The 25,838-nt window shown below is 42.7% G+C and overlaps 2 protein-coding genes across 9 annotated transcripts in view; one reads left to right on the forward strand and one right to left on the reverse strand.

Annotated features, from left to right (window-relative positions):
• Positions 1–16,615, reverse strand: part of WBP4 (WW domain binding protein 4) — a 45,497-nt gene extending 28,882 nt beyond the window's left edge. For all 4 annotated transcript variants that reach the window (XM_073345990.1, XM_073346010.1, XM_073346001.1 and 1 more), the window contains exons 1-6: positions 16,413–16,615; positions 7,111–7,183; positions 4,866–4,928; positions 4,631–4,754; positions 3,665–3,835; positions 2,605–2,660 (exon numbers count right to left, since the gene is read on the reverse strand). In XM_073345990.1, the coding sequence (XP_073202091.1) occupies positions 2,605–2,660; positions 3,665–3,835; positions 4,631–4,754; positions 4,866–4,928; positions 7,111–7,183; positions 16,413–16,600 (675 nt within the window). In that variant the 5' untranslated portion in view covers positions 16,601–16,615. The remainder of the gene's footprint in view (positions 1–2,604; positions 2,661–3,664; positions 3,836–4,630; positions 4,755–4,865; positions 4,929–7,110; positions 7,184–16,412) is intronic.
• ELF1 (E74 like ETS transcription factor 1) overlaps positions 15,992–25,838 on the forward strand; it is a 148,710-nt gene continuing 138,863 nt past the window's right edge. For 2 of the 5 annotated variants that reach the window (XM_073345892.1, XM_073345873.1), the window contains exon 1: positions 16,876–17,043. The gene's annotated coding sequence lies outside the window, so the exon portion shown is untranslated. Of the gene's footprint in view, positions 16,077–16,381; positions 16,647–16,875; positions 17,044–25,838 lie in introns of those variants that run through there. The other 3 variants (XM_073345903.1, XM_073345853.1, XM_073345923.1) reach the window with 3 other exon arrangements.

Consider the following 25,838-nt stretch of genomic DNA (forward strand, 5'->3'; position numbering starts at 1 on the left):
CAAACTATATAGCAGGGGTCGGCAACCATCGGCACGCAGCCCATCAGGGTAATCCACTGGTGGGCCGCAAGACATTTTGTTTACGTTGACCGTCCGCAGGCACGGCTCCCCGCAGCTCCTAATGGCCGCAGTCGGCCATTCCCGGCCACTGGGAGCTGCGGGAAGCAGCCAGGAACCCTGCCGATCCCTGCTATATAGAAATCTTCGTTTATATGCTGGTGAAATGAAATCAGTTGATTCAGAGAAGAAAAACAGCCCCTAGTGAACACGCTTCCTCAAGGTTTTATTCTTGTGGTTTTACAGTACATTAGTTTAAATAAGAGGAAACAAAAGAAAAATTGCTTTGCATAACTAGAAAGCAGACAACAAAAAACAGCCTGTGGCATAACTTGGCCCCTTCTATTACAGCACAGATCTATTAAAGCTATGCAATGCATTCTACCCATGATCCAGCAGAGCACTTAAGCGGATGCTTAACTTTAAGCATGTTATGACCCAAGAACCCCTTAAGGCCAACTGTCAAGATATTCTCTCTGTACGTCTATCAGCATTTATATTACGCTTACCACTGTAGTAGCTAAACTTCAGTATACAGCACTGGTTTATTACTCCACCCGGTATGTTTATGTGAGGTCTAAGCAGAAAGTTAACTTTCTGAAGTTTAGCTACTACAGTGGTAAGAGTTATATAAATGCTGATGGACATACAGAGAGACAAAGTAGGTGAGGTAATATCTTTTATTGGACCAACTTCTGTTGGTGAAAGAGAGACAAGCTTTCGAGCTACACAGAGCTCTTCTTTCTTCAGGAAGTTAACTTTCTGCTGCCTGTAAAGCAAGGAGAATCTCTGAACCTAATTACACCTCTACCCTGATATAAAGCGACCCGATATAACATGAATTTGGATATAACATGGTTAAGCAGAGCTCTGGGGGGTGGGGCTACGCGCTCCGGCAGATCAGTGCGTCAGCGTGTCTGGCTCCGACACGCTGCTCTGAGTGGCGTGTTAAGGGCGCCGGGCCAGGGCCGAGGGGTTGAATAAGGGGCAGAGGGTCTCGGGGGGCGGTCAGGGGACAGGGCGGGTTGGATGGTTCGGAGGTTCTGGGAGCAGGGCAGTCAGGAGACGGGGGCATTAGATAGGGTGTGGGAGTCCCGGGGGCCTGTCAGGGGGCGGTGGTGTGGAAAGGGGTCAGGGCAGTCAGGGGATAGGGAGCAGGGGGGTTGGGTAGGGGGTGGAGTCCTGGGGGTGATTAGGGACTGGGGGGCCTCTGGAGGGGGCGGATAGGGGACAAAGAGCAGGGGGGCTTAGAACGGGGGTGGGGTCTTGGGAGGGGTGGTTGGGGCGGGGGGGTCTCTGGAGGGGGTAGTCAGGGGACAAGGAGTGCGGGGTTTGGATGGGTTGGGAGTTCTGAGGGGTCAGTCAGGGGCCGGGAAGTGACTATTAATAATGGAAATGCTCGAGGCCAAAGCAAGTTCAATATAATACAGTTTCACCTATAATGCGCTAAGATTTTTTGGCTCCCAAGGACCGCATTATATCAGGGTAGAGGTGTAGTAATCCAGCATACATACACCATGGGGAAGGCACCATTGCTTTTAGTATTTCCTACTTCTTTTGCTTATGTTTGCAATCTTAACACATATTATTTATTATTAGTTTTTCCATTTAATTTCCTCAGTGTAGTTTAAACAAGAAAATAACAACTCTGCAGCGTTTTGCACAACTCCATAAACTGCAACACTACATTAGATATGCTAAAACCTTAACCCTAAAATCAGGGAGCTGAATTAAAAACACAACTTTGCAACTGTATAGCTGCAAGAAACACAAATATGCAGCACTATGGAGTTCCACAAATACTGCACGACATAGCTGCATAGCATTTACTGCAATTAATGTTTCAAAAAACGAATAGAAGTTATTTAATGTGCATAAAAGAAACAAGCAAAATTTTAAATTGCTTAGGGCTGGAATTGCTCAGGCAAACTTAATTCTGGCATTTCTTAACTTTTGAGTACTTGACTTTGCAACATTAACATTCTTTTAACATAGTTTTTAGGTGCATGTGTGTATATATATATGTACATATACACACATATACATATACATACACACACACACACTGCATGTATATCCTCCAAATAATGTTTCCTAAAGGAGAACTAGCCACATGTAAAAAGTTTAAAACATTAGCCATTTCCAAGCAAAGGAATCTTATGAATTATTTTAAAATATGAACACATATTTTTTTTCCTGTGTTGATTAATTTTCAAAAGGCGGAACAGGATTTGCTTGATTTTTTCCAGAAAGATTCAGCTTTTTTGGCTGAAACAAAGCATCAAAAGTTTGACTCCAAAAGAATAATTTTTAAAAAGTTATCTGCAACTGAAAACAGGAATTGGTAATGAAAGTTGAGTTTTAACCTTAACCGTAGGTTTCACAGCTCTATTCAAGCTACAATATATTTTTCTAAGATCCACAATATATAGGTTGTTTGAATTCAATATTGTGAATAATACATGAGAGATAAGCCAAGTAGGCAGCAAAAAGTTTTGTAAAGAAAGCCATAAGAACAAAGAAGTAGTACAAATAACATTTGATTACCGTTCGTGAGTTTCGAGAGTTGTCTTGAAATCCTTCAGGTTTCTCCCACTGTGATTCTTTAAACAGAAACATATTTCATTTATTATTTATAAAACCATTTCAATGTTTACTATCAATCATTATGACAAATAGTCGACTAGAACATATTGCAGATGTGTATGCATACGCATGCATGAGTAATATATGTATTACTCATCTAAAAAGAAATCACAGGGGGTCAGATTGTGATCCCCTTACTCCTCTGAACAGTAACCCAAGAGTAGTCCCACTGAAGTAACTGAGACTAAATGTGGAGTAAGAATATGATAATCTGGCCTACTATGCCTTGTAAATTTCTATTGCATTATAGCTGATATATAATTATAGTACATTTTAAATATCTTCTTATAGGACAATCAGCCAGGAGAGACTGAGAAACACAAGATTTTTACGGTTTCGAAATTAGGAAGGACTGAGAATTACACCAATGTCAGTGCCTGCAAGAAACCGTGTGTAATATACCCATCTAATCATAATATAGGACCCTTCAGTGCTCCACAGCAAACACATTCATTAAGGCCCTATCAACACAGTGTGTTCCTGACCCCAAATAAGGTGATCAGTTTAATCCTGTGCAGGTAAACAAGAAACCCAGTAATCGTAGTCTAATCTCATTATCCTTGAGATACTATTGGTACTCAAATAATTACTCATTTTATACCTGAGTCCTGATAAAGTGGATTCTGATTGCCCTTTTTTGGGTTGGGGGTGGAAATGGGATTGCCCTTTTGTGCATTTAAATATAAACTTTGTAGGGTGTCAAGAACTTTTAGGAATGTCCATGAGTTCTCCTGTTATTTATTGATTAATAAAATATCAACAGGGCCCATCTTAAGCTCTGGGCACTCTCACATAATTATAAAAGTCATGAATTTATAATAATACGTGGACTCTATATAATTGTCCACACACTAAGAATTAATCTAATAACACAGATAACGGAAGGCTAGCAAAGTGTACGGCGCCCTGCTTTGGTTAGAGGGAATAATTAGATCAATATTTGTTCCTTGCTATTATTTACCTCCGGTTACAGTATTGTAGTAATACATGTAACCCTCAGGGGAAAGTCCCTGCACCCATTCCTTTGTTTCATCTGATGGTGCTTCTGAGGTGTCTTTTCTCTTTTTTTTCTTTTCCTTCTTTTCTTTCTTTTCCTCCTGTTTACTTTGTGTTGAACTGGGACCTATAGAATCTTAAAGAAAATAACACCCATTTTTTCAGTGTTATAATCAGAATTTACTTATTGGGCATTCCTCATATAGGCAACAGCAAATATCAACTTAGTCCAAAGTAGTTTCTTCTTTCATGATATACTAAATACCAAAAGCTTTTCAGTGTAAGGCTATACTATTACGAATCAGTCTAAGAATCACCAGGAGAAACAACAAGCTGAAAAATCTAAATTCAAGGATTACCTCAGGGCTATTGAGCATGGAGTCAACAGAAGCTAGAAACCGGAGGAGACAGTCTCCATGGAGGGTTCAAACTAACAGGACTAAATTACAAAAAATGGTAGTTTACCCTCATGCTAACAGACCAAAAGCACCTGCTCAGCTTTAAAATGGGAGGAGATTAAAAGAAGAAAAAAGGACTCAGTTAAGTGATAGGTGAAAGCTCAACTATTAGCTATGCACTTGTCTCCATTGGGAAAATTGGGACCCATAATTAATGACTGGTGCAGCTCCACCAGTAAATGTAATAATAGAAACTGTACAGTAGATAATGCTTAGGCACTTTTTCTACCATGATGTTTAACCTCAACTCCCACCTGAACTGTCCTGAGAGTTAGAAGACATGATGGTAAAAACCCTGCTTACACAACTTAACAGCTTCCACTATTGCTAACACTGTGGTAAATTATATGTCCCATTTTTGCCAATGTAAACACAATCCTGGAGTTTCTACAAAACTAATACAAAAAGAAAGTCCTGTTCAATATTCACTTTACTGCTGCCTTTAAGCCTTTTCTGGCAGCTATAGGAACTACCTGACTTAACTCCAAGCCTTTTCAGATCCTCTTGATATGCTTTCAGTGCAGCTTCCTCCATTGCTGCAAATTCCTTTGACATTTTTTCTTCTTCTTTTGCCTTTTCCATACTTTTCTTTTTAATCTACAATTTTTTTTAGAAAAAAGGGGAGGGAGGGGAGAAGAAATAGACGAAAGTCATAAATAAAAGGGAAAAAGTTAAATGTTTAGAGAAAAAAGGAAAAATTCAATTTACCTCACTAATTTTCTTTGCCACATTTTCCTTATGGTTCTTTCCCCTTTCATGAAATTCAATGCTCTTAAAGAGGAAAAAAGTAAATTAAAATACAGTGAAAAAATAATTTGCAGGAAATTTATTTCCTTTGGTAAACTACAAATATATACCCAGACAAGAAGAAAAACTTAGCTGGACTTAAAACTGAATGTACTTAACAATAACATAGGTAAAAATTGTTATGGAAAAATCCAACCATTAGAAACTTAGGAAATACAAAGTAAAGTTTAACATAAAAGAAACCCAGCAGTAGAAAGAATGGAAATGCAGTTATATTCTGAAAAATGGCATGGTGAAGTTTTATATTGACTGGATCTCAATGACATCAGATGGTTTGTATGCGGTTTTAATTTAAAAAAAATGTATTAAACAAATTAAAGAGCAGGCAGCCCTGTGTAGATGGGGGGTTTTGCATGGTCCATGGTTCTCGAGCTTCCTTCTATGCCCCCAGGATTCATATCTCGATTTCCACTCCCCTTTACCTTCCAAGTCTATAGGACTTATCATAGACCTTACTGGATCAGTAGGAACTTATGGGCCTCATGAAGATCATATTAAGATCTACTGAGCTCTTCCAGACTTTAAAAACTCTGCAGTTAAGCAAATCTGAGACTGGGAGCAGAAATCCAGGTATGTAACCTAGGAGATCAAGCAGACTGGGAGTAGGATGTGGATAATTTAGGAAGACAATTGGAGAGCCTTTAAACCAAAAAGGCTGCCAGATAGAGTAGGGAAAACAGAAGCCTGAAGAGCTTAGGAGTCCTGCAGGAGCACTGAGGGAGGTGTGGTGGGAAAGTGGTGGGGAGTTTAGGAGCTCTTGGAGTTGTAGGAATCACCTCCTAATCCAGGTGCTAGTGCACTTGCCAACAAACAAGGCTCAAAAGTACTTCTGGAGGCCTGGCGTACCAACATGGCAAATGGTGCGTCCTCAAAGTGACAATTTGGTCTTAAGTGCTTAGAACACCAACTTTAGAAGGCCTGCAGGAGGGAGGCAACGCTACTGTGCGCTTGTGGATCCTATTGACATTCTAAGGTCCACAGCAGGTCCTGTAGACCAGTGTTTCTCAAACTGTTGTACTGGTGACCCCTTTCACATAGCAAACCTCTGTGTGCGACACCCCCCCGCCCCATAAATTAAAAACACTTTTGTTTATATATTTAACACCATTATAAATGCTGGAGGGAAAGCGGGGTTTGGGGTGGAGGCTGGCAGCTCGCGACTCCCATGTAATAACCTGGCGACCCCCCTGAGGGGTCCCAACCCCCAGTTTGAGAACCCCTGCTGTTGACATTAGAAGATCTGCACAGAGGCTTAGCTTCAAGACAATGATGGGCATGGTATTTACCTGGGTGGTTTTTACTAGGTAAAATCATAGTTTTACTGCACCAGAAAAAACTAGTTAGTTCCAATTCAAGACATTTTCTGTTTTAAAAACTGTTTCATTAATGCATACCACATCACACTTCACTTTAGTTACATATTCAAATTATCAAATTAAATAAGGAAGTAGATTTGGAGCTTAATTTAGGGTTGTAAAAATAAAAAGTAGAACTGCAGTAGGCGCAATACTAATATCTGTAATATAATTCTGAACTTTGGAATGTCTGTATACATATTGGTTCAGTATTTTCTCAAGGAAATTATACATGTCAACTCATATTTCAGTTTTCAGTATTATATACATATTATATATACTGCAAAGCTATTATCATATTGCGAAATATTTTTCAGTAATTTTCATTAGTATTTTCTAATAATTATTTTATTTTTCCGGTATTTACCAGTGTCCTGTCCAGGCTAGTGTTTCCCAGGAAATGGCCAACCTTGCTTCAAGGTGGAGCAAAATTCAAATTATGGAGCCTGAGAAAATGGAACTTGATTCTTCAGACCTTTTACACATGGATGAGGAATGCAGAATCAAGTCCTAGGGCTCCAGTCTTGCATTGAGGTCCATGGAAGTACAAGAGATTTTTAATGCAGGATCCAGGTCTTAATTTGCAAGTCTTTTTCCCCCTAGTTTTATAGCTAACATGGCTTACAAAGGCATATTTAAAACAAACAAATAAACACTAGGTAAACATTAGTTTACATGTCAGTAAGCAATACTGAAAAAAATATTCAAATATAACATTTAATATATTATATATACAATTCAAATTCTAGTACTTCAGAATCCGTAATATCACACTAACTAGACCAACATACAGGCTTGTTGTCTGCTATCCAGCACTTGCAGTAACCACAAAATTTCTTTGGCTGGGATTTCCAGTAATCAGCCCTAAACATAAACAAACAAATAAATAAATTAGAAAAAAATTTAGGTAGATTTATGCACAATCAGAAACAAAATAACCAAAGCAAAAAGTTCTGAAACAGAGAGCATTAGAAACCAAGTCCAGCCTTACCATGGTGCTTGGTTGTGCTGTCAAGGTTTTCTTCTGCACAAGTTTTTGTGGACAGGTTAGAGAGGCTATTCTAGGTCCAAAACAAGATTTATTAATGAGTTCGACTGCAGTGTTTGATAAAATAGATCAGGCTGTTACCTGTGGCTTTGCAAAAATTTCTACAGACCCAAAGCCTTCACTTACAACAGAAATTATGTTTTTGGTGCTTTTGTAGTCAGCTAACCTTCCAAATTATTAACAGCTGCAGTAGTTAGGCTTATTGAATATATAATACTGGGGAATGCACAATTCATAATATCTGCAATAAAAATATACACTTTGATAGTTTTCAAACTATCAACATAACATAAATACATACCTTGGCTATACAACACAATGAATTTAAATGAAAAATGTAGTGCTATACTATTTTGGGGAAAGGGAAAGGTATATTTTTGGATAACTCAAAACTGTGCAAAGGATTCTGGAACAGATCTGGAATAGACTCTAGGTTATGTCCCAAAATGTATTGGGCCAAAGACTGGAAAATTTGAAATAGGCAATTAGAGAGCAGGTCCACAGCACCTCTTGGACCTTCTCTCTTAGTTGAGAAGTTGTTCCTAAGCCATCTCTAACTTTTTTAACAAATGGAAAGTGAATCCCCATGGTAATCCCTGGTTAACTTTTGAGAGGTACAGAACATCAGGGTTGGAAGGGACCTCAGGAGGTCATCTAGTACAACCCCCTGCTCAAAACAGGACCAATCCCCAATTTTTGCCCCAGATCCCTAAATGGCCCCCTCAAGGATTGAACTCACAACCCTGGGTTTAGCAGGCCAATACTCAAACCACTGAGCTATCCCTTCCCCCCCAAAGCCCTTTGCACAGGTAGAGGAACAGTTTCACTTTTAAGGCTGTATTCTTTGAAGTGAACAAGTATTAATAGCACTGTTAAAGGATTACACATCCATAAAACTTCAAGTAGTATATCATGTGGGACTCTCTATCTTCTAAAAAAGAAAATACATAAAAATCCAAAAAAGTGCTAAAGTCACCAAAAGTCAAGAAATGAAAGAGGTGAGATTCCTAAGCTGTTAACTCTGCTACATTACATGTATGTATATTTTATTCTTGTTTTCCTTAATAAATGCATCATTTAGTAGGTTACCGGACATGACTCCATTCTGCCATTACATCCCGTAGGAGTCAATGGGGCTCTGCACAGGCACTGGAGTCTGAGCTAGCAAATTTAAGGGTGGGATTTACAGCTGAAATCTTGGCTTCGCTGAAGTCAAACACAAAATTCCTATTGTCCTCAATAGAGCCAAGATTTCACCCCATGTTGTTAAATGTATAACAAACATAAAGGATGTGGCTGTGCAATGCTGCAGACTTTAATACTATTTCATTTCATGTGTGATTTTAACTGTGAAAACTATGGCCCTAACTCTCCGAAGACTTATACACATGCTCAATTTCATGCACTGAGTAGTCCCACTAGGGGACTACTAAAAGGGGCAGATTCCCTGATCCACCAAGCTAATTTCACGCCGCTTAAAGGAAACTGAGACTGTCACCAGAGAGTATCCCCCATGTAAGGAGAATCTCCACCATCTTAAAGATGGTGGAGCAGTGGAACACGGGAACCCTTCCCGCATTTGGAATAACAGCAAGAAGGGGTGTGTCAGAGTCCTGCGAGTGACATGGCAGGGATGCTGAAGTGGGGCTCCAGTATGATCAACTCTCCACTGGCAAAAGGTTGTTTAAGCCTGATCTACTGTGATTATTTTCATCGATATACTACACTGATACATGCACTAGTATGGATGCAGTTATATTGGTGAAGAGCACCTTTACACAGATATAACTGTGTCCACACTAGTGGGATCATGCCACTGTAACTATACTGGGATAGTTAAAGCAGTACAAATTTCTAGTGTAGACTAGGCCTAAGGAACCTCATGTCAGTGGAATAAGATAAGGCTGGCCCCAGCTTGCACTTGAGCCAGGCACCAGAACCAGGGAACTATGAGCAGCTCCCTGAGAACCACGCCTCTCCACTGTACCTGAGCTATGCTCGGTACAAGCCCATGGTGGATAAAGTTAAGCACATGCTTAGCTGTTTGTGGGATTGGGGTATAAATTTGTTAAGCACTGTGCACATTTGCCAAGTGTTAAGTTGTTTACATGAAGGCAAGTTTATTCTCTTTTTAAAACATGCCACATTAAAAAATTATCATATATCAAAGATAATTGGATATATGTTAAAATAATACTTGAAACAGAAATGGTCAATATGGTAAGAGAAAGATGTAAATCAGGCAGATCTGTTCTGGGATAAGCTCCCACAGTTCTTTGATATAACAGATGGACTAGCATGACAAACATGTGAAGACTTAGCTTTCTCACTGCCAAATGAAAGTACGCATTGCTAAACTGCTGATAGCATACTGAGTTTTCCAGGCCCCAAATCCTTGGGTTCTCACCAAAAAAAGTGTTGGTGGCCTCAGAGTGTGGCCACCAACTCTTGCTGGTGGCCGCTCTGACCATTTCCCCTAAAATACTTAATTAACTTTAGGAAAATCAAATAAATATGCACATATTCATGTCCAAATCATTGTAATTTATTTATGTAGGGTTTTTTGCACACTCAAGAATAAAAATAACGTGCAGTTATCTCCTTACTAGATCTAAACAGAACAGAAACACAAATAAGGTGCTTTGCACATTCTCACATTCTTGTCTTTTTTCTTATTGTTTCTTTTGCTTTTTTGGGTGGGGGGTTGCTTTTCTTTTTTTAAAACTTGCTTGCTAGTAAGTCTGCTGTGGAATGTGATATTAACAAACATATAAATATCACTTTTCACAGCAGACTCACTCAGTCCCAGCAAGCCCAGGGACAAATTAAGCCCTGGATGGGGAAGTGGTTACAGAGGCAGCAAGGTGATGGGGCACTGGGGGAGGCAGCATGGGCCAGGGATGATTGGGGAGGGTGAGCTCGGGGACAGAACCCATCACCACACAGCCCGGGAATGGAACCCAAAGCCCTTTGTACAGGGGATGGGGCTCAGGGATGGAGCCCAAAGCCCCATGGGTGGAACCTTTCACCCACCACCCCAGGGCTGAAGCCCAACCCCACCACCCCTGGGAAGGTGGGGAACACACACTGGCTGTCCGCTCCTCCAGCTTTTCTGTCTCCAGAGGTGGCCAGGACCCAACCACTGCTGGCAGCCCCAGGGAAGTGGTCGCTGCTTTGCCCCTCCCCTCACCACCACCCAGGAGTCTTTGGCCACAAGAAAAGCCCCTTTTGGCCGCATGCAGTCATGGTGGCCGCATTTGAAAAACACTGCTTTAAACAATTCAACAGAGTGGGATATGTCTGCACCAAACTGTATACTCCATTTTGTCACGTAACTTCCATTTTGTATTATAAGCGTCATTCTTTGCTATGTGCTAAACAGGCTTGATCTTGCCCAAGGCAAGTCTATTATTATGAATTCCTGACAGCCACTCTGCACAGGAAAGGTGTTTGATGCCTTGTTGAAGAACTATAACTGAGAAGCCAACATAGAGCTACCTAGGGCCATGAACTGTCTCTCAATTGCCCAGCCCCAATGAACAATGTTTTTTGTACATGGCTTGTAGATTTGCACTTTCTCCAGCTGGGCACATGACATGAGAGACTGTATTTGGGGGGGTGGCATTTCTCAGAGGTGGGGTCAACCCCAGGAAGCGGGATGTGCAGGATAGAAAAGACAGGAGGGGGGTCTCTGGCCAGCCTGAAACACTGAGTAACCTCAGACTCATAGAAGGGGTAAGAGTAAGACCAAACCAGCGGAGGGTTTGTCTCAGAACTTTTGTTATTTAGCAGAGATCTATAACTCTCTGTGTCTTTTAAGATTAAAGTGACTGTGGTTAAGAAATTCCTTTGCTAAACCTGTGTTCCTTACTTTCCTGTCACGTCACCTCCGAAGGGGCTGAACTAGAAGCCCGAGTGACCCCAGCCAAGATGGAACTCCGTGTAAGTGACTGGATAGAGCCAAGAGAGGTAAGAGGCACTGCTTTCAGAGTCTGCTGTGGTTGGACGGTAGATAAGATAGTTTGTGATCATGTAATTAAAAGCTGTATCATAATGCACACATAAAATGGTGAGTTAAAGTTGCACAAGCAATCATTATTTCAGCATTTCCTAACTTTTGAGCACTTGACTTTGTAATCTTAATGTTCTTTTATTATTTTGGGGGGGATTATACAGTGTCAAATTACTGCTTTGCAATCCTGTTTAAAGACAAGTTTCTTGCCCCAAATGCCTGTACAATCTAAGGCTCCAATTCTTCAAAGATTTATGCACGTGTTTATCTTTAAGCATGTGAGTACTTCTATTGAACTGAATAGTTATTCTGGAATAGCTCCCCATGTGGACACTCTATTTAGAAAAAAAGTTATTTTAATTGCATAATAATCAGTGTGCTTCTGAAGTGAAGTAATTACTCTGCAATTAAAATCACTTTTCTTCTGGAATAGAGTGTCCACATGGGGAGCTATTGCAGAATAAACTATTAGCTATATCAGGGGCCAGCAACCTTTCAGAAGTGGCGTGCTGAGTCTTCATTTATTCACTCTAATTTAAGGTTTTGCGTGCCAGTAATACATTTTAATGTTTTTAGAAGGTCTCTTTCTATAAGTCTATAATATATAACTAAACTATTGTTGTATGTAAAGTAAATAAAGTTTTTTAAATGTTTAAGAAGCTTCATTTAAAATTAAATTAAAATGCAGAGCCCCCTGGACCAGTGGCCAGGATCCGGGCAGTGTGAGTGCCACTGAAAATCAGCTTGTGGGCTGCCTTTGGCACGCGTGCCATAGGTTGCCTACCCCTGACCTATATAGATATTCCTATATATATATATATATATATATATATATATATAGCTATTCTGGTCAATTTCTCTGCATAGACAAGCCCTAAGTTTTTGCAGGATTGGGAGAGGAAGCCAGTAGAGGCTTGCAAGTGTCTGCTTCAGGTTGGATTGGGTATAAAAAGAACTTGACACTCTTGAGCTCAGGTCAGGGTGAATTTGGACCACCAGGGGGCTAGGTTTGTACTAGGATGGAGGGAGCAAGGAAAGGATCTGGCTCTCTGTCCTCAGAGCCCAGTGGAGGTGGTGGCAGCGGGCTGGAGGAGTCAGCAGTGGGACAGCGGGCTGGCTGTGCTGAGAATGGGCCTTTGTCTTCCTGAAAAGGAAGTGCAGCAGCGCCAGGATACAGAGAAAGCTTGGAGCAGGCAGGTAACCCCCACTGCCCTGCCCTGCAGGGGGTAAGAGTGGAACACCCACACACACATACTGCAGCATGGCAGGCACAGCATGATGCAGACCCAGCTGGCTGGGCATGTGGGCTTGATACCTCCCCACTGCCTGCCCACAGAAAGCCCTGTGGGGAGAGGTGCTGGGCTTCCTAGAGCCGCTGCCTGGTGGCCAATCTCCCTGGAGGGGCACATCTAGGACAGGCCATCCCAGTCCTGCAAGAAGGAGCCCTGGTGGAGTCTGAAATGTCTGTGCCCAGCAGTGGCATTGATGGAGCCTCCTGCAGGGTACAGCAGAGTGTAGGACTACAGACAGGACAGGGGGTGCAGGGCTCCCAGACCTAGAGTTTGGCACAATTGCTGTGGGGAGCCGTGGGCTGGAGTGAGGGCAGAGAGTGAAGTAGAGGCTTGCAATCCAGCCAAGACCCGACGGGACCACCCAACTACAAGGTTCGGGTTGGGTCAGGTATAAAAACAACTTGATGAGCCCAGATTTGGACTGGCTGTGGTCTAGTCAGGATTGGATTGGGCTTTAAAATTAGGGCTGACCAGACCTCTAGAAGCCAGCAGGGAACAAGTTCTCCTGGTACTGTGAACAGAGGTTCAGGTCAATGGCCACAACTGCCCACCCCCAGGGAAGGCTTTCACAGCATCTTCACTCAATAACTGCTCCTCAAAATGGCAGAAGAAGCATAGTCTTGGGACCTGCAAGCAAGGACATGGGGTGAAAAATCACTGAGTCAATGGAAACATTGACACTGACTTGCAGGGGGTCAGGATTTCACCTATTGTGTACTAGTCTCACCTTGAAATCCTTCTCTCATTTCAATGCAAATAGATGTATGTATCCTGAATTTACAGCTGAGGTGAGAACACAGGCTTACCTGCTCAGGATGCTAAAACTAGGAGGCACCAATGGAGCTTTATGTGATATCTATCCCAACTTGCCTCATTTCTTTAACAGAAATAATTCTAAATTCACAGTGCTATTTGACTAAAGATTACCCAGCCTTTTCCCTGGGAAAAGACATGAACACTGTATCACTTACTAAAAACCTGCAGACAGTCCTACAACTGGATATCCCTTGATTTAAAAGAGAGGGGGGCTGATGGTCGAGCCTTTTCCATATACAACAGCTTAGGAACAAGCTCCCAGTTCCCACCCCTGTCCAAAATGACCCTGGATCTGTTGGCCTTCAGGCATGCTGCAAGATGCATCAATTTCTGTGGGCTGTGGCAGAGGGTGGGATTTGATTATGGTTATAACTGCATAGGAAAGGGGAGTTTTGTGTTTTGCTGCAGGCTGATTGGGATAAGATACTATTTAATTTTATTTCTTAGCTGTAATTTGTTTCCATTCAACATTCCCCCCGCCCCCTTTTTTATTACTATATAATTCCAAAGAAATAAAATAACACAGGCTCCTACCCTGCAAGAAAATTTCCATAGGCTGATGCATGTGCCCATACAATGGGTCTGGACTGGTGCAGGGTCTATCTGTGTGGATTAGGGCCTTGGATTGTAAATTATTAAAAAAAATCAGTTTTTCTATTTTGTAAAGCAATATAAACATCTACAGCAGTACATAAGATGAAATTCACAACTGAATCAGTGCGGTCGTATCCTTGTACACACACGTGGAGCTCCACTGAAGTCACTAGATCTCTGTGGGAGTACAGGGATTCCACTGAGTAACAGGATCTGGCCTGCTTCTCAAACAAAAAATAAACCAGTGCACAATGGTTGGGGAACTGTGCAATAACAATGGTAGCAATAATTAGTTAGGGCTTGTCTGCACTAAAGCTGTAAGTTGACCTACGTTATGCTACTTCAGTTACGTTATGTAATGGAAGTCAACACAACTTAGGTCCACTTACAGAGGTGTCTAAACGGTGCTGTGTCGATGGGAGATGCTTCTCAGGGAGCTGGAGTACACAAGTCAATGGAGAGTACTCTGCCATCAACTTAGCAGGTCTTCACTAGACCAGCTAAATCGACACCGCTGCATCGATTGCAGCAGTGTCAATTTAGCCATAGGTATAGACATGCCATTAATCACAGTTGTAGCTAGCATGGTTGATACTAATGAAGACAGGGCCCAGGTTACAACCTACACCATCTAATACTCATTTCCTGCGATACGCAATTGAATTAAATTTAAGTACCTTTGGAGTCCATTACATTAAATGCAAAGATTATGAATTATTGCGGGTCTCTGTGATCAAAGGACTGAACTATCGGATTGGATTGGCTGAACTGTGTGTGAACCTTACCTTTTGAAGCTATACCCTGAGGAAAAAAACACTGTATGCTGATTACCCGTTCATCAAGACTGTAGGTGAAAGGCCCAACCTGTATAAAGACATAGGCTGATTTACCCAGTCTGTGCGTGCGAAGGATTGACTCCTTCCTGCCTGAGCACTTGTGTATCTGGGGTAGAGTGATTTTGGTAAGCTTATTAGCATGCATGTAGGTTATTTTATTGTTTTTAATATGTTTTCTCTGTAATGCTATCACTTTAAGAATAAATGAGCTTGTTTAGAATGAGATGTGTGGTAATTTATAACTAGGCAATTACACTTTTAATAGCCTCTGAGCAAAGCACAGATTCTGACCTGTTTAGCCATTCAGGTTTGCTGGGAATAACACAGTGTTAGCAGGGAACCATGCAGCCTGCAAAAACTCCAATTTCAAGGGAGAGAGATGCAAGTTTCTGCGCGAGTGAAGTGATGACTGAGGAGCTGGAAGCCAAGCATGGCTTCGCTTGCTGGACCATGGAGCAGGAATACAGGTTTAGTTGCTCTGAACTGTGGCAACCTTATCATACAGTAACAGGGAAGGAAAAAAACTCTAAACCAAGTACTGGTCTGTTTCAGGTTGCGTGAACAATTAATTTGTGAAATCCTAACAGGTTGTGGAAACCATACAAAAGCATTGCTACTGCCGACTGAAATAAATAGCACTGCATTTAAGTATATTTAGCAAATAATGCAAATTGCAGAAACATAAAGGAAGGAGATTAAAGGGACACTAGAACAAATCTTATTCACCTGATGTACGATGACTATTTAACTCATTATTGTGAAGTCGATTAAGGCCAAAACTTAAATACTGTAAGACAAAATGTAACAGCTAAAATTAAATATTACTGTTTCCAATCATTTAAAAGAGTATTAAAATTATGTATCTATATTGATTTCTTCAACACCAACTCTATCTAGAGCCACAGGCACTCAAGGAGTCCTGTTTTAGGGAATGAAATGTAAACGCTCCTCTGCAGCGTTTACCACCCAAAGATTGCAGCACTTTGCAGCACAAAAAAGTGAAGTTCAAGAGAAACAGAAAGTGAAGCTGCCCAGGTTGCTTCCCACAGACTAAGACCAGAGTCACAGACACAAAACAAACAGCACCAAGTAGGGGAGACGTGCATCAAGTTTGTCAAATCCTCGTCGGTCATCACCGTGGGTGTTATTAGTGGCACAGGTGAGGGATTTATTTTGAAACACTGACGGTTTTAGGCAGCCAGGGTGCTCTGCTACCCCGGGGTAAGGAGGGGGCTGCACCGTGGAGATCCCTGCTGGGAGCGAGCTGCTCCCCAGGGGGGCACGTGCACCGCCGGGAAACCCCCAGCAGCGCGTACGCTGGGGCCGGCAGCCCCCTACCCTGCATTACGGGGTTGCTGGCTGCGGCACGGGGAGGAGGATCCGTTCCACGCACACGGCGGGGGGGGGAGAGGCTCCCTGCTCTCCCCCGCGCGCGCACGCACACACACACACACACACACACACGGGCAGGGGGGGGGTTGGGATGGCCACTCACATCGCCGCCGCCCTGCTCCGGCTGCCGCCGCCCTGCTCCCAGCCCCGCGCGCCGGGCCCCTTCGAACGGCCCGAGCTGCTGCACTCAGCAGAGGCACAGTCTGGCCCGTCACACGGCCTGGAGCTACGGGCGCCGAGAAGGCTCAAGCCGCGCTCCCCGCCCGCCCCCCCCTCCCAAGAGTCAGTCATCAGCGCTCTGCGGGGAGGCGCTGAGCAAGGGAGCCACGGCGACTCGGTGAGTGACTCGCACGCGCTACAGGTTGCTCCTGACGCCCCTTCCCCTCGTGCCAACACTCCCTGCGCACCTGGGGGGGGGGGGAGGCGCGGGGCCCGCCTCGTCGGAACTACAGGGCGGGGGGCGCTGCCCCCCAGGGGCTGGCCGGGCGGGGGCCGGGAGCTGCGCTCGCCCCGTGACGCGGGGAGTCCCGCTGCGGGGCGGGGAATCCCCCCCCCGGGACTCGGCCCGCGGCGCGGGGGTGGGGTGGGGCGAATGACACCGGGGACACGGACGGGAGCGCCTGGCTCCGGCTCGTCCCGGCTGTACGCGAGGCGCCCGCAGCCCGGCCGGGGCGCGGCGCAGCGACCCACGCGGCTGCGCCAACTTTCCGTGGAGTTTGAGCCTCGTGCATTCGGTAACTGATACTGCTTGTCGCCCCCCCCCCGCCCCGGTGCCTTCTCTCCGGCCCCCTCCGCACCGGGCTGCCCCTGACCCCGCAGCTCCCCTGTGCTGCCTTTCACCTGATCCCCTCGCTCCCTGTCACCAGACCCCGCTCTGTGTGTGCTCCCCCACATCCCGCACCAGGAACCCCCCCTTTCCCCGTTCTTCCCCTCTCACCGGCTCCCCCCACGCTCCCACTCGGCAGACCTCGCTCCCCGTACTGCCCCGCACCGCTGCTCCTCCCCTGGGCTTCACCTCCCCAGATCCTGTCCTCCGGCTCTCTCGCTCTTCACCAGACCCCCCACTCCACACTTCCCTTCATCAGAACCTGAGCTCCCCCCCCCCCATCACCAGACCCAACCCCCTCGGCTCCCCCATGCGCCTGCTCACCAGAACCGCTCACTCGACCCCCTGGGTCGTTCTGCCCCCCCCTCACCAGACCCTCTGTGACCCCCCCCACCCCGGGGCTCTGCCACCCCCACCCGATCCTCTGTGCCCCTTCCCCCGTGACTGTCCCCTCCCCCAATCCTCTGTGCCCTCCCCCGGGGCACTCTCCTCCCCCCATCACCTGATCTGTGCCCCCCCCCCAGGCTCTCCCTTACCTCTCACGGATTCTCTCTGCCACCCCCCCCCCCGACTCTCCCTTCCCCCTCACTCGATCCTCTGTGCCCCCCGCCCGGGACTCTCCCCGCCAATCCTCTCCCCCTATGTTGCCCCTTACCAGGATCCCTTTCTCTAACCCCCCATGGCAGCTGTCCTGGTTCAGGCAGGCTTTCTGAACTGGCATTGGTGTTAGAGGGACTGGGGGAGTTTCAGGTAGCTGCTCTGCCTGTGTGGTGTGTGCAGCTCTGCAGAGTTACATACACTCGCACCTGTGCACTCAACACTATTTGGTCTTGTCCTGTAATGAAGGGCTCCGGGCTGGGCTCAGAGAAATACAAGGTGTGCATGCGCCATGTGATCGCTAGTGTGTGTGTACGTACTCACTGCAGCAGCAGCTTGTTGCTGCCTCTTTCTAAATGCAGCTACATGTCAGCCCCAGATTGGCTGTTTCTGCATCTGGAGGTGATGATGTTTATCACTTAGCTATGACTCTTAGGCACTAAGTTGGCTGGAAATCATCTTAAACATGGAGCAGACAATCATCATTATTTGTATATTGGAGAAGTAGCTCAGAGTAAGTTTAAAGGTCTTAACACTCCCCTCCTTGTGGCCCCCATACTATTGGAACCTGGTCCCCGGAGTTTATTGGTTTTCTTTCTTTCTACACAATCCAAGTGTTTGCATAAGGGGGGTAATCACAACTGACAGCTTTTGCTATAGTCATCCAGGGGAGGAGGAAGAAGTCTGATGACTCATTTCAGACTTTCATTGAATACAGAGGCCATTATTGTTTGTTACCCAAAAAAAAGTGAATTGTAAATGGAACAAAAACGTTATCTTACATTCACAACAAAAATAGAAAACAAAGATAGCAACAAACTTTTTTACTCTTAGGCTTCCTAAAGAACGTACTACAAAAAGAAAGTAATTTTGCTTTTTTTCTGAAGGAGGCTGTGTGGTCCGAATGTCATAGCTAACTGCAGTAGTTATACATCTGTCAGCGTTTCCATTATAAGCCCCCATTTTTGTGTACTTTACAACTTAGTTATCAGATGTTCACTGGCTTGAAACTTGGTCTACATACTCTCCTTTGGAAATAGTTGTTAAAATAAACCATTAAATGAATCTGCTAAGATGACTTAATGAGAATGTGGTGGAAAAAGCATACTTCCTTTGTATTCCTCTAAACTTAAAACTTATATTTACAAAGGAATATTGTTGACTATTAGACCAACATTTCTTTTAATATTTTCCTTAAAGTGAAATAGTCAAAAGACTAATGTCTAAAAGTTTCTCCTTTGTATGTAAAATAATTGATCTTCATAACTATTATGCATTCAGCTTTAGAAATCCCAAATTGAATTCCACCATAACCTCTCTGAAGAAGCTGTTACAGTATTGCTATGAATTAGTATTAAGAAACTTGGCTAAATCTTTGCATGTTCAGTGAAATGATGCAAAGTCTTACAGAGCTATAGACCTCCTGCAGAGTGTTAAGTGCAAACAGCGCAGCGTGTTAAAATCCATAGTAGCACAAACCAGAAGCCAAAGTGAAGATATTAAAACGGGGAGCAAGCTAAGTGATATATGTACCGAAGACCAGTGGGATGGTTTTATTGTTCCTTTTAACTGCTGTTTTTTGTTTCCAGACATGTAATAGGCATAATATTTTTGATGCTTAATTTGTGTGTATGTATGTGTTTTGGCTCAGTGAAACATGACTGGTTTCAGAATAGCAGCCGTGTTAGCCTGTATCTGCAAACATAACTTATGCTCAAATAAATTTGTTAGTCTCTAAGGTGCCACAAGTACTCCTTTTCTTTTTTTGAAACACGACTGCCACCCAATGGACAAATTTCAATACTATACAAACATTTATTTTTATTTACATTGAAACATTAATGCAGTTTAATAACAATTTAATTTGGTTTAGAGAATTTTTAACATGTAGAATAAGTCAATTCAGAACTGTTTTTATTTAATTATAAGAGTTTTTAGTTTGCACTATTTAGTTCACAGGTTTCAGAGTAACAGCCATGTTAGTCTGTATTCGCAAAAAGAAAAGGAGTACTTGTGGCACCTTAGAGACTAACCAATTTATTTGAGCATAAGCTTTCGTGAGCTACAGCTCACTTCATCGGATGCATACTGTGGAAAGTATAGAAGATCTTTTTATACACACAAAGCATGAAGAAATGGGTGTTTACCACTACAAAAGGTTTTCTCTCCCCCCACCCCACTTTTATTTAGTTCACAGTATTTAATTTACTAGTGAGGAGAACATTAAAGTGGACCCTCTGAAATAAATAAAAGCAGTGGTTTACATGTTCCTGATCTGTCTCAAGATGCCTTAACAATTGCTGAGAACTGATTTATAGAGGAGCTGCAGAAAATTGCTTCCCAAAGTTGTGAGTTCTAGAAACCCATACCTTCCAAGCTCATAAACTGTTAATAAATTATACTGTTAGGGTAGACTCACCATATTGTGTGTCTCAGAAACCTATTAATCCTGCAGTGAAGTGCGTGCCTAAAACAATTGTGCCATAGAGCCAGCATAGACTAAGTACCACAAAAGCTGGCAGAGCTGCTTCATAAGTCTGTCTAATGGTCTTTGGCATAAGTTTTTTCCACATTTGGGCCAAGATATATATATATATTTTTAAAAGTTATGCATCAAAAGTGAACTGATTTTTCAAAAGTGCTGAGTACTCAAAAGGTCCTATAGATGTCAGAGGGAGATGTTGGGTGCTCAGCACTTCTGAAAATCTGGCTGCTTATTTAGAATCCTAAATATGAACACAGGAGCCTAACTTTAGGCAGCCATTTAAAAAAAAAAATATCTTTCTTGAGGTCTTTTTATTTTGTATCAGGTAGGTAAACCAGACTGTAGTTGAGCAGGGACTGTATTGCTTTCTTATCAGCAGCCTTGGGGCTGCACCTAAACTGCATAAACTGGAACAGACTTCCAGCTGGCTGTCTGCTCAGATCAAATTAAAGCATTGGGCACAAAGACTTGTAGTCTCCTTGAGAATGCTTCCATATTAAAGGTGAACGTTTCATATGGCTTGGGAGCTGCACTTGAGTCATAGATATTTATGAAATCATGTTTATAGTTCCATACTTTCTTCATTTTTTTACTAAAAAAAAAAAAAAGAGGAGTACTTAGTCTCTACGGTGCCACAAGTACTCCTTTTCTTTTTGCGGATACAGAGTAACATGGCTGCTACTCTGAAACCTATCATTTTTTTACTGTAACACAAATCTATTTCTATACCATAGTTGAGCAAAAAAAAAAATTAAAGTTAAGGAAGGACACTCCATCCTTAAATCATTCTTTTGTGCCTATTGTGTTGTAGTATAAATAGTAAGTGATATGTATGCCCTGAGCTGATGCCTCTGATATCTTGCACCATTTCTCCAGTTAACGGCTTTACCTTTGGACTTCTTGGTTCACACTTTTAATACAGTACTAGTTTTTAACATGTGGATTTTTAAATAAGTGGTATTTCAGTAGACAGTGAAGTTACCAGTTGCTTTCCCATTTCCCCCCTCATTTAGAGAGCACTGGAGAAGTCAAATTAGGTGATGATAAACAAGATAGATCTTTACAATGAAACAGACTATCTCTAAACTGGGAATGCTTTACCAGTATGGGAATGCCAGTGTGCTGTACTGGCAAAGTTCCCCTAGTGTGGACATAGCTAAACTGGCAAAGATGCTTTGTTCCAATACAATAAAAGCACCAGCTATGAACAAAACAAACTGCATCTGTAAAAGCAGTTTTGCTGTTATAACTGCGCTGGGGGTACCAGATAGGGATCCCACCTCCTAATACCCTTGACCAATATAGCCATGCTGGCAGAAGTTCAGCTCTGATCCTGCAGATGTACATATGTACACTTCCATTGAAAGCGTGTAAGTAGTCTCACTGTTAAGTATTTGCAAGATTTGGGGCTTCACTCATGTTAGCAGCCCTGTCAACTCCCGGGTGTGTAGGGGCTATCCCAGTGAGTAAAAGTTTGTAGGATTCAGCCCATATGGCCTAATTCTATATACAATGAAATGGATGATACTGTGCTATCCATTGGGTAAGGATCTAGCACATTATAAAAATTAAGGTTGTCAGAAATTTTCAGTGTAACAGGAGCTTTAAACCTCTGTTTTGTAAAAATCTCATTTGACATGGCAAAAAGTGAAACAGAAAATAAACTTTGAGTACTATTTGAATCTTTTATGGTGATTTGGTGAAAATTGGGTTGATATTGACAGGATTATAAGAGTTTCAACGTGATCCCTGTTTTGAAATTTTTCCATGCATTGCAGTTTTGCCAACTGTTGTGATTTTTATCATGAGTCTCACAATATTTGGTGTGTTCTTGTGATGTCCCAGCTCAGAGACTTGAACACAGGAACTTTTTTTTTTTTTTGAAAACAAGGAAGTTTCTAGCCCTTATCATTGCCGACAAAAGCTTGAAAACATGAACCTAAAGGCTCAAAACCCAAGAAGGCAAAGAAGAACCCTAACTTAATTATTTTTTAATCTCATGTTTTTTTAATGTTGTAACTCATGATTTTTGAGCACTTGCGGTTGGCAATATCAGTTTCATAGGTTTATTTGGGACACCCTTTGCAAGAAATCTCAAAAACTTGAGACTAACTCTCCCATAACTTAGGAGAAAGTTGAACTGGGAAACAGGAGATGAGTTCAAATTTCATGTCTATTTAGGCTATGTCTACACTAGCACTGTTGTCGGTGAAACTTTTGTTGATCAGGGGTGTGGAAAAAAGCACACTCCTGACTGACATAAGTTTCACCTAGAAAAGCACTCGTGTGGATAGTGCTATGTCAGCAGGAGACGCTCTCCTGCCAACATAGCTACTGCTGCTCAGTGTGGGTTGTTTAATTATGCCAATGGGAGAGCTCTCTCCTGCCTGCATAGAGTGGCTACACCAGAGATCTTTCAGTGGCGCAGCTGCAGTGACACATAGCTTGAGTGTGGTTTATATTCCCATGCACCGGCTCCCACTTATTAGGGACCAATGCCATGAATCCCAACCTGAGAAGGTAGTTAAGTATGAGTTGCTAACTCATTTTACAAGTTAGTTAACAGAGCTTTGTGGGGGAATCATGTGATTCTCCCACTCTCAGGCCAGTTCCTGGGTGGCAGTCCTTTGGTACTAACTGTGATTGCCTCAGCAGCTCTGATTTAGGCTTTCTGATTTAGACATTTTTGAATGAACTCCAAAATATTTTTATTTACTTATAGTTATTGTTGGGTTTTTCATTCTTCTCTCTGGAGCCTGGACATTGACTATATCTTGACCAAGACATTTGGACTTTGACAAAAAATAATTGATTACCCTTGTCTTCGACCATGCAGTTATGTTCCCTCTGGGGCACTGACAGTGGTAATCAGTGACCAAATAGTCTCATTAAAACCATGTATCATTTATTTCAAATAAAAGCATTTGAGAAAACAGAACTTGAAACAATAAAAAAACAGTGTATGCATGTCTAGGTTACCAGGTGTTTAACCATATTCTACATGGGGACCATAGTAGGCCTAGCTCCCTACAGTCTCTTCCACAGAGCCTGTTTTTCTGTCTGTTGCCCTTTCAGAACTCACTGATGCTCCCTGGACAGCCCCTGGCAACTCATTCCACTTTGTAGGAATCATAACACTTTTTAACTGTTTGTAGCCTTTTAATCTAGTAATCCCATCTTTGGCAAAACAAAGTTTGCAACTTGGTGGAGACAGGCTCCTTAAAGTTAACAGCTGCCCCCATTGTCTTCCAAATATGTGCTTAGGACTACTTGTGTTGCTTCCCTGTTTTCTCTCCCACAGCCCCCCATTAAGATAGATTCAATGCATTTATAGAGGAAAGTTTTACAATCCAAATATACAATAACTTCCCTGCATTGACCAAGTTGCATACAATGTTCAAACAGTTGTTAGACCTTAGTGTCACAGTTCAGGACAACTGCAGCTGTTTCCCGTCAGTGGCTCAGTAAGGATGCCCACTCTTAAGTTTCTGGCTCCCTCGTCGTTGCCTCTCTTGCGTGAAGTCTCTCATCTCTCTCCCTTCTGTCCAGGGTGTTTCCAGGCTAAACAGTTCCCTGCTTTAATTGTGTTGTTTGCAGTCAAAGACAGTCTTCTTGAGCAGACCTGCTTTGCTTCTCTTCTCAGACAGTACACAGTGTAATTGCTACAGTTATAAGTTACCACACAGTTCTTTCTAAGCAAGCATATTTTAATCTTAAGGTAAAAGTACTACAGAGTGAATGTTTAAAAGCAGTAAAATACATGCGTGCTTATAGTCTTGACAGAGATCAGCCCCCCCTCCAGTCTCCACAAGGGCTCTGATTGGTGTTAGTTGTTCCAACTGTTAGTCTTTCAAACCCTTCCCTAAGGATTGTGAACCAGAGGTCTGGTCCATTTGTGGGATCAGAACAAAAGCCCTGAGCCTGTTTAGGACCAGGCTATTTATCTAAAAATCCTTTTTTGTCTATTGGCCCCTGGAGAATCCAGACTGGGTCTTTGAATTGTCCTCCCATCACAGGCGATCTGCAGACAAAAGGTCTTCCTCCCTCCCCCACCCCCAGCAAAGCTTCAAAGGCTGAATTGTAGGTAGGGGCTTGTAATCTCTTCCTACCCAGTATTTTCTAAGAATTCTACTTCACACACATTGTCCCAAAAGATCAACTGTCTTCTATATTGATCAGCATAGTTTTTGAAGGTCATGTTATCTTCCAGAGATTGCATTAATCCTTCTTCCTCCTAGAGAAGTTCCATACAATCTCCCAATAGTACACAAACATTCACATTTTCAATACAATGGACCTCAAAGGTATTAAATGTAATTCAATAAGGTTTAACTTAATTCCATAAGGTTTGCTGAGAATCTTGTCATATCTGTCACACTGTGTTCATAACATTACGTAGCAGCCTCAAGTCTCTCTCACAGAGTCACTGCAGGCTTAGTCAGGAAGGGCCTAGTCCAGCGCGGTAGGCCCAAATCTTAACTTCTTAGCCATGCTTCCTTTCATATTGAGCATGCTTCGGTTAGATCAGTGGTTCTTAACCAGGGATAATAGAAGTCTTCCAAGGGTTCTGGAACATCAACTTATCTAGATATTTGCCTGGTTTTACAATAGGCTACATAAAAAGCAGTAGTAAAATCAGTACAAACTAAAATTTCACACAGACAATTATTTGTTTTGTACTGCTCTACATACTATATCAGCGGTTCTCAAACTGTGGGCAAGTTCGTTTTAAGGGGTCGCCAGGGCCAGTGTTGGGCTTTCAGGGGCCCAGGGCAGAAAGTCCAAGCCCTGCTGCGTGGGGCTGAAACCAAATCCCGAGTTTTTAAGTGAGGTGAAACTTGGGGTATGCAAGACAAATTAGACTCCTGAAAGGGGTCCAGTAGTCTGGAAAAGTTGAGAGTTGAGAGCTGGATTAGATGAGCTCTGACCACTAAATAACACACTTCTCCCAAAATCAGGGACATAACTGTCTCCTGTATGTGACTGCTATCCAGTTAAATTAAGTCTCATCTATTGGTGAACTAAATAGAGACTTGCAAATACTCCTATACCTCAAGTAATAGAGATCGGATCTGGGGGTCTGAAGGGCCATTGTTTAAATCTTTGTCATTGACCCATGTAAACGGATGTTATGGTTGTGAGTGACACATCTTATTTTTGACATTTTTGTTTTTAAAACAAATTACACAATGAGAGGACATCTTGTAACACACAACAATTATTATAATCTATATATTATAGCATGACACTAAAATACAGGAGTTAAACATTTCAGTCATTTGTCATCTCACCCTCTCTCCTTCCTGATCCATGGAACCTACTCACTGATACATGAAAACCGTGGTTTTTTTTAAAAAAACAAACAAAAAAAACCCAAGGAAATAAACACACAGATTTCAATTAGTGACCATAAAAGTTGCATCAGGACACACCAATTTAAAACCTGAAAAGCACAGAAATAACAGGTTACGGGAAAAGTCTCTTGCCTTCCATTTCACATTGCCTACTCACTATCAATAATACACTAGAATCATAGAACAACAGAGTTGGAAGGGACCTCTGGAGGCCATCTAGTCCAACCCCCTGCCCAGAGCAGGACCAATCCCAATTAAATCATCCCA

Source organism: Lepidochelys kempii, chromosome 1 (genome assembly GCF_965140265.1).
Source record: "Lepidochelys kempii isolate rLepKem1 chromosome 1, rLepKem1.hap2, whole genome shotgun sequence".
NCBI lineage: Eukaryota > Metazoa > Chordata > Testudines > Cheloniidae > Lepidochelys > Lepidochelys kempii.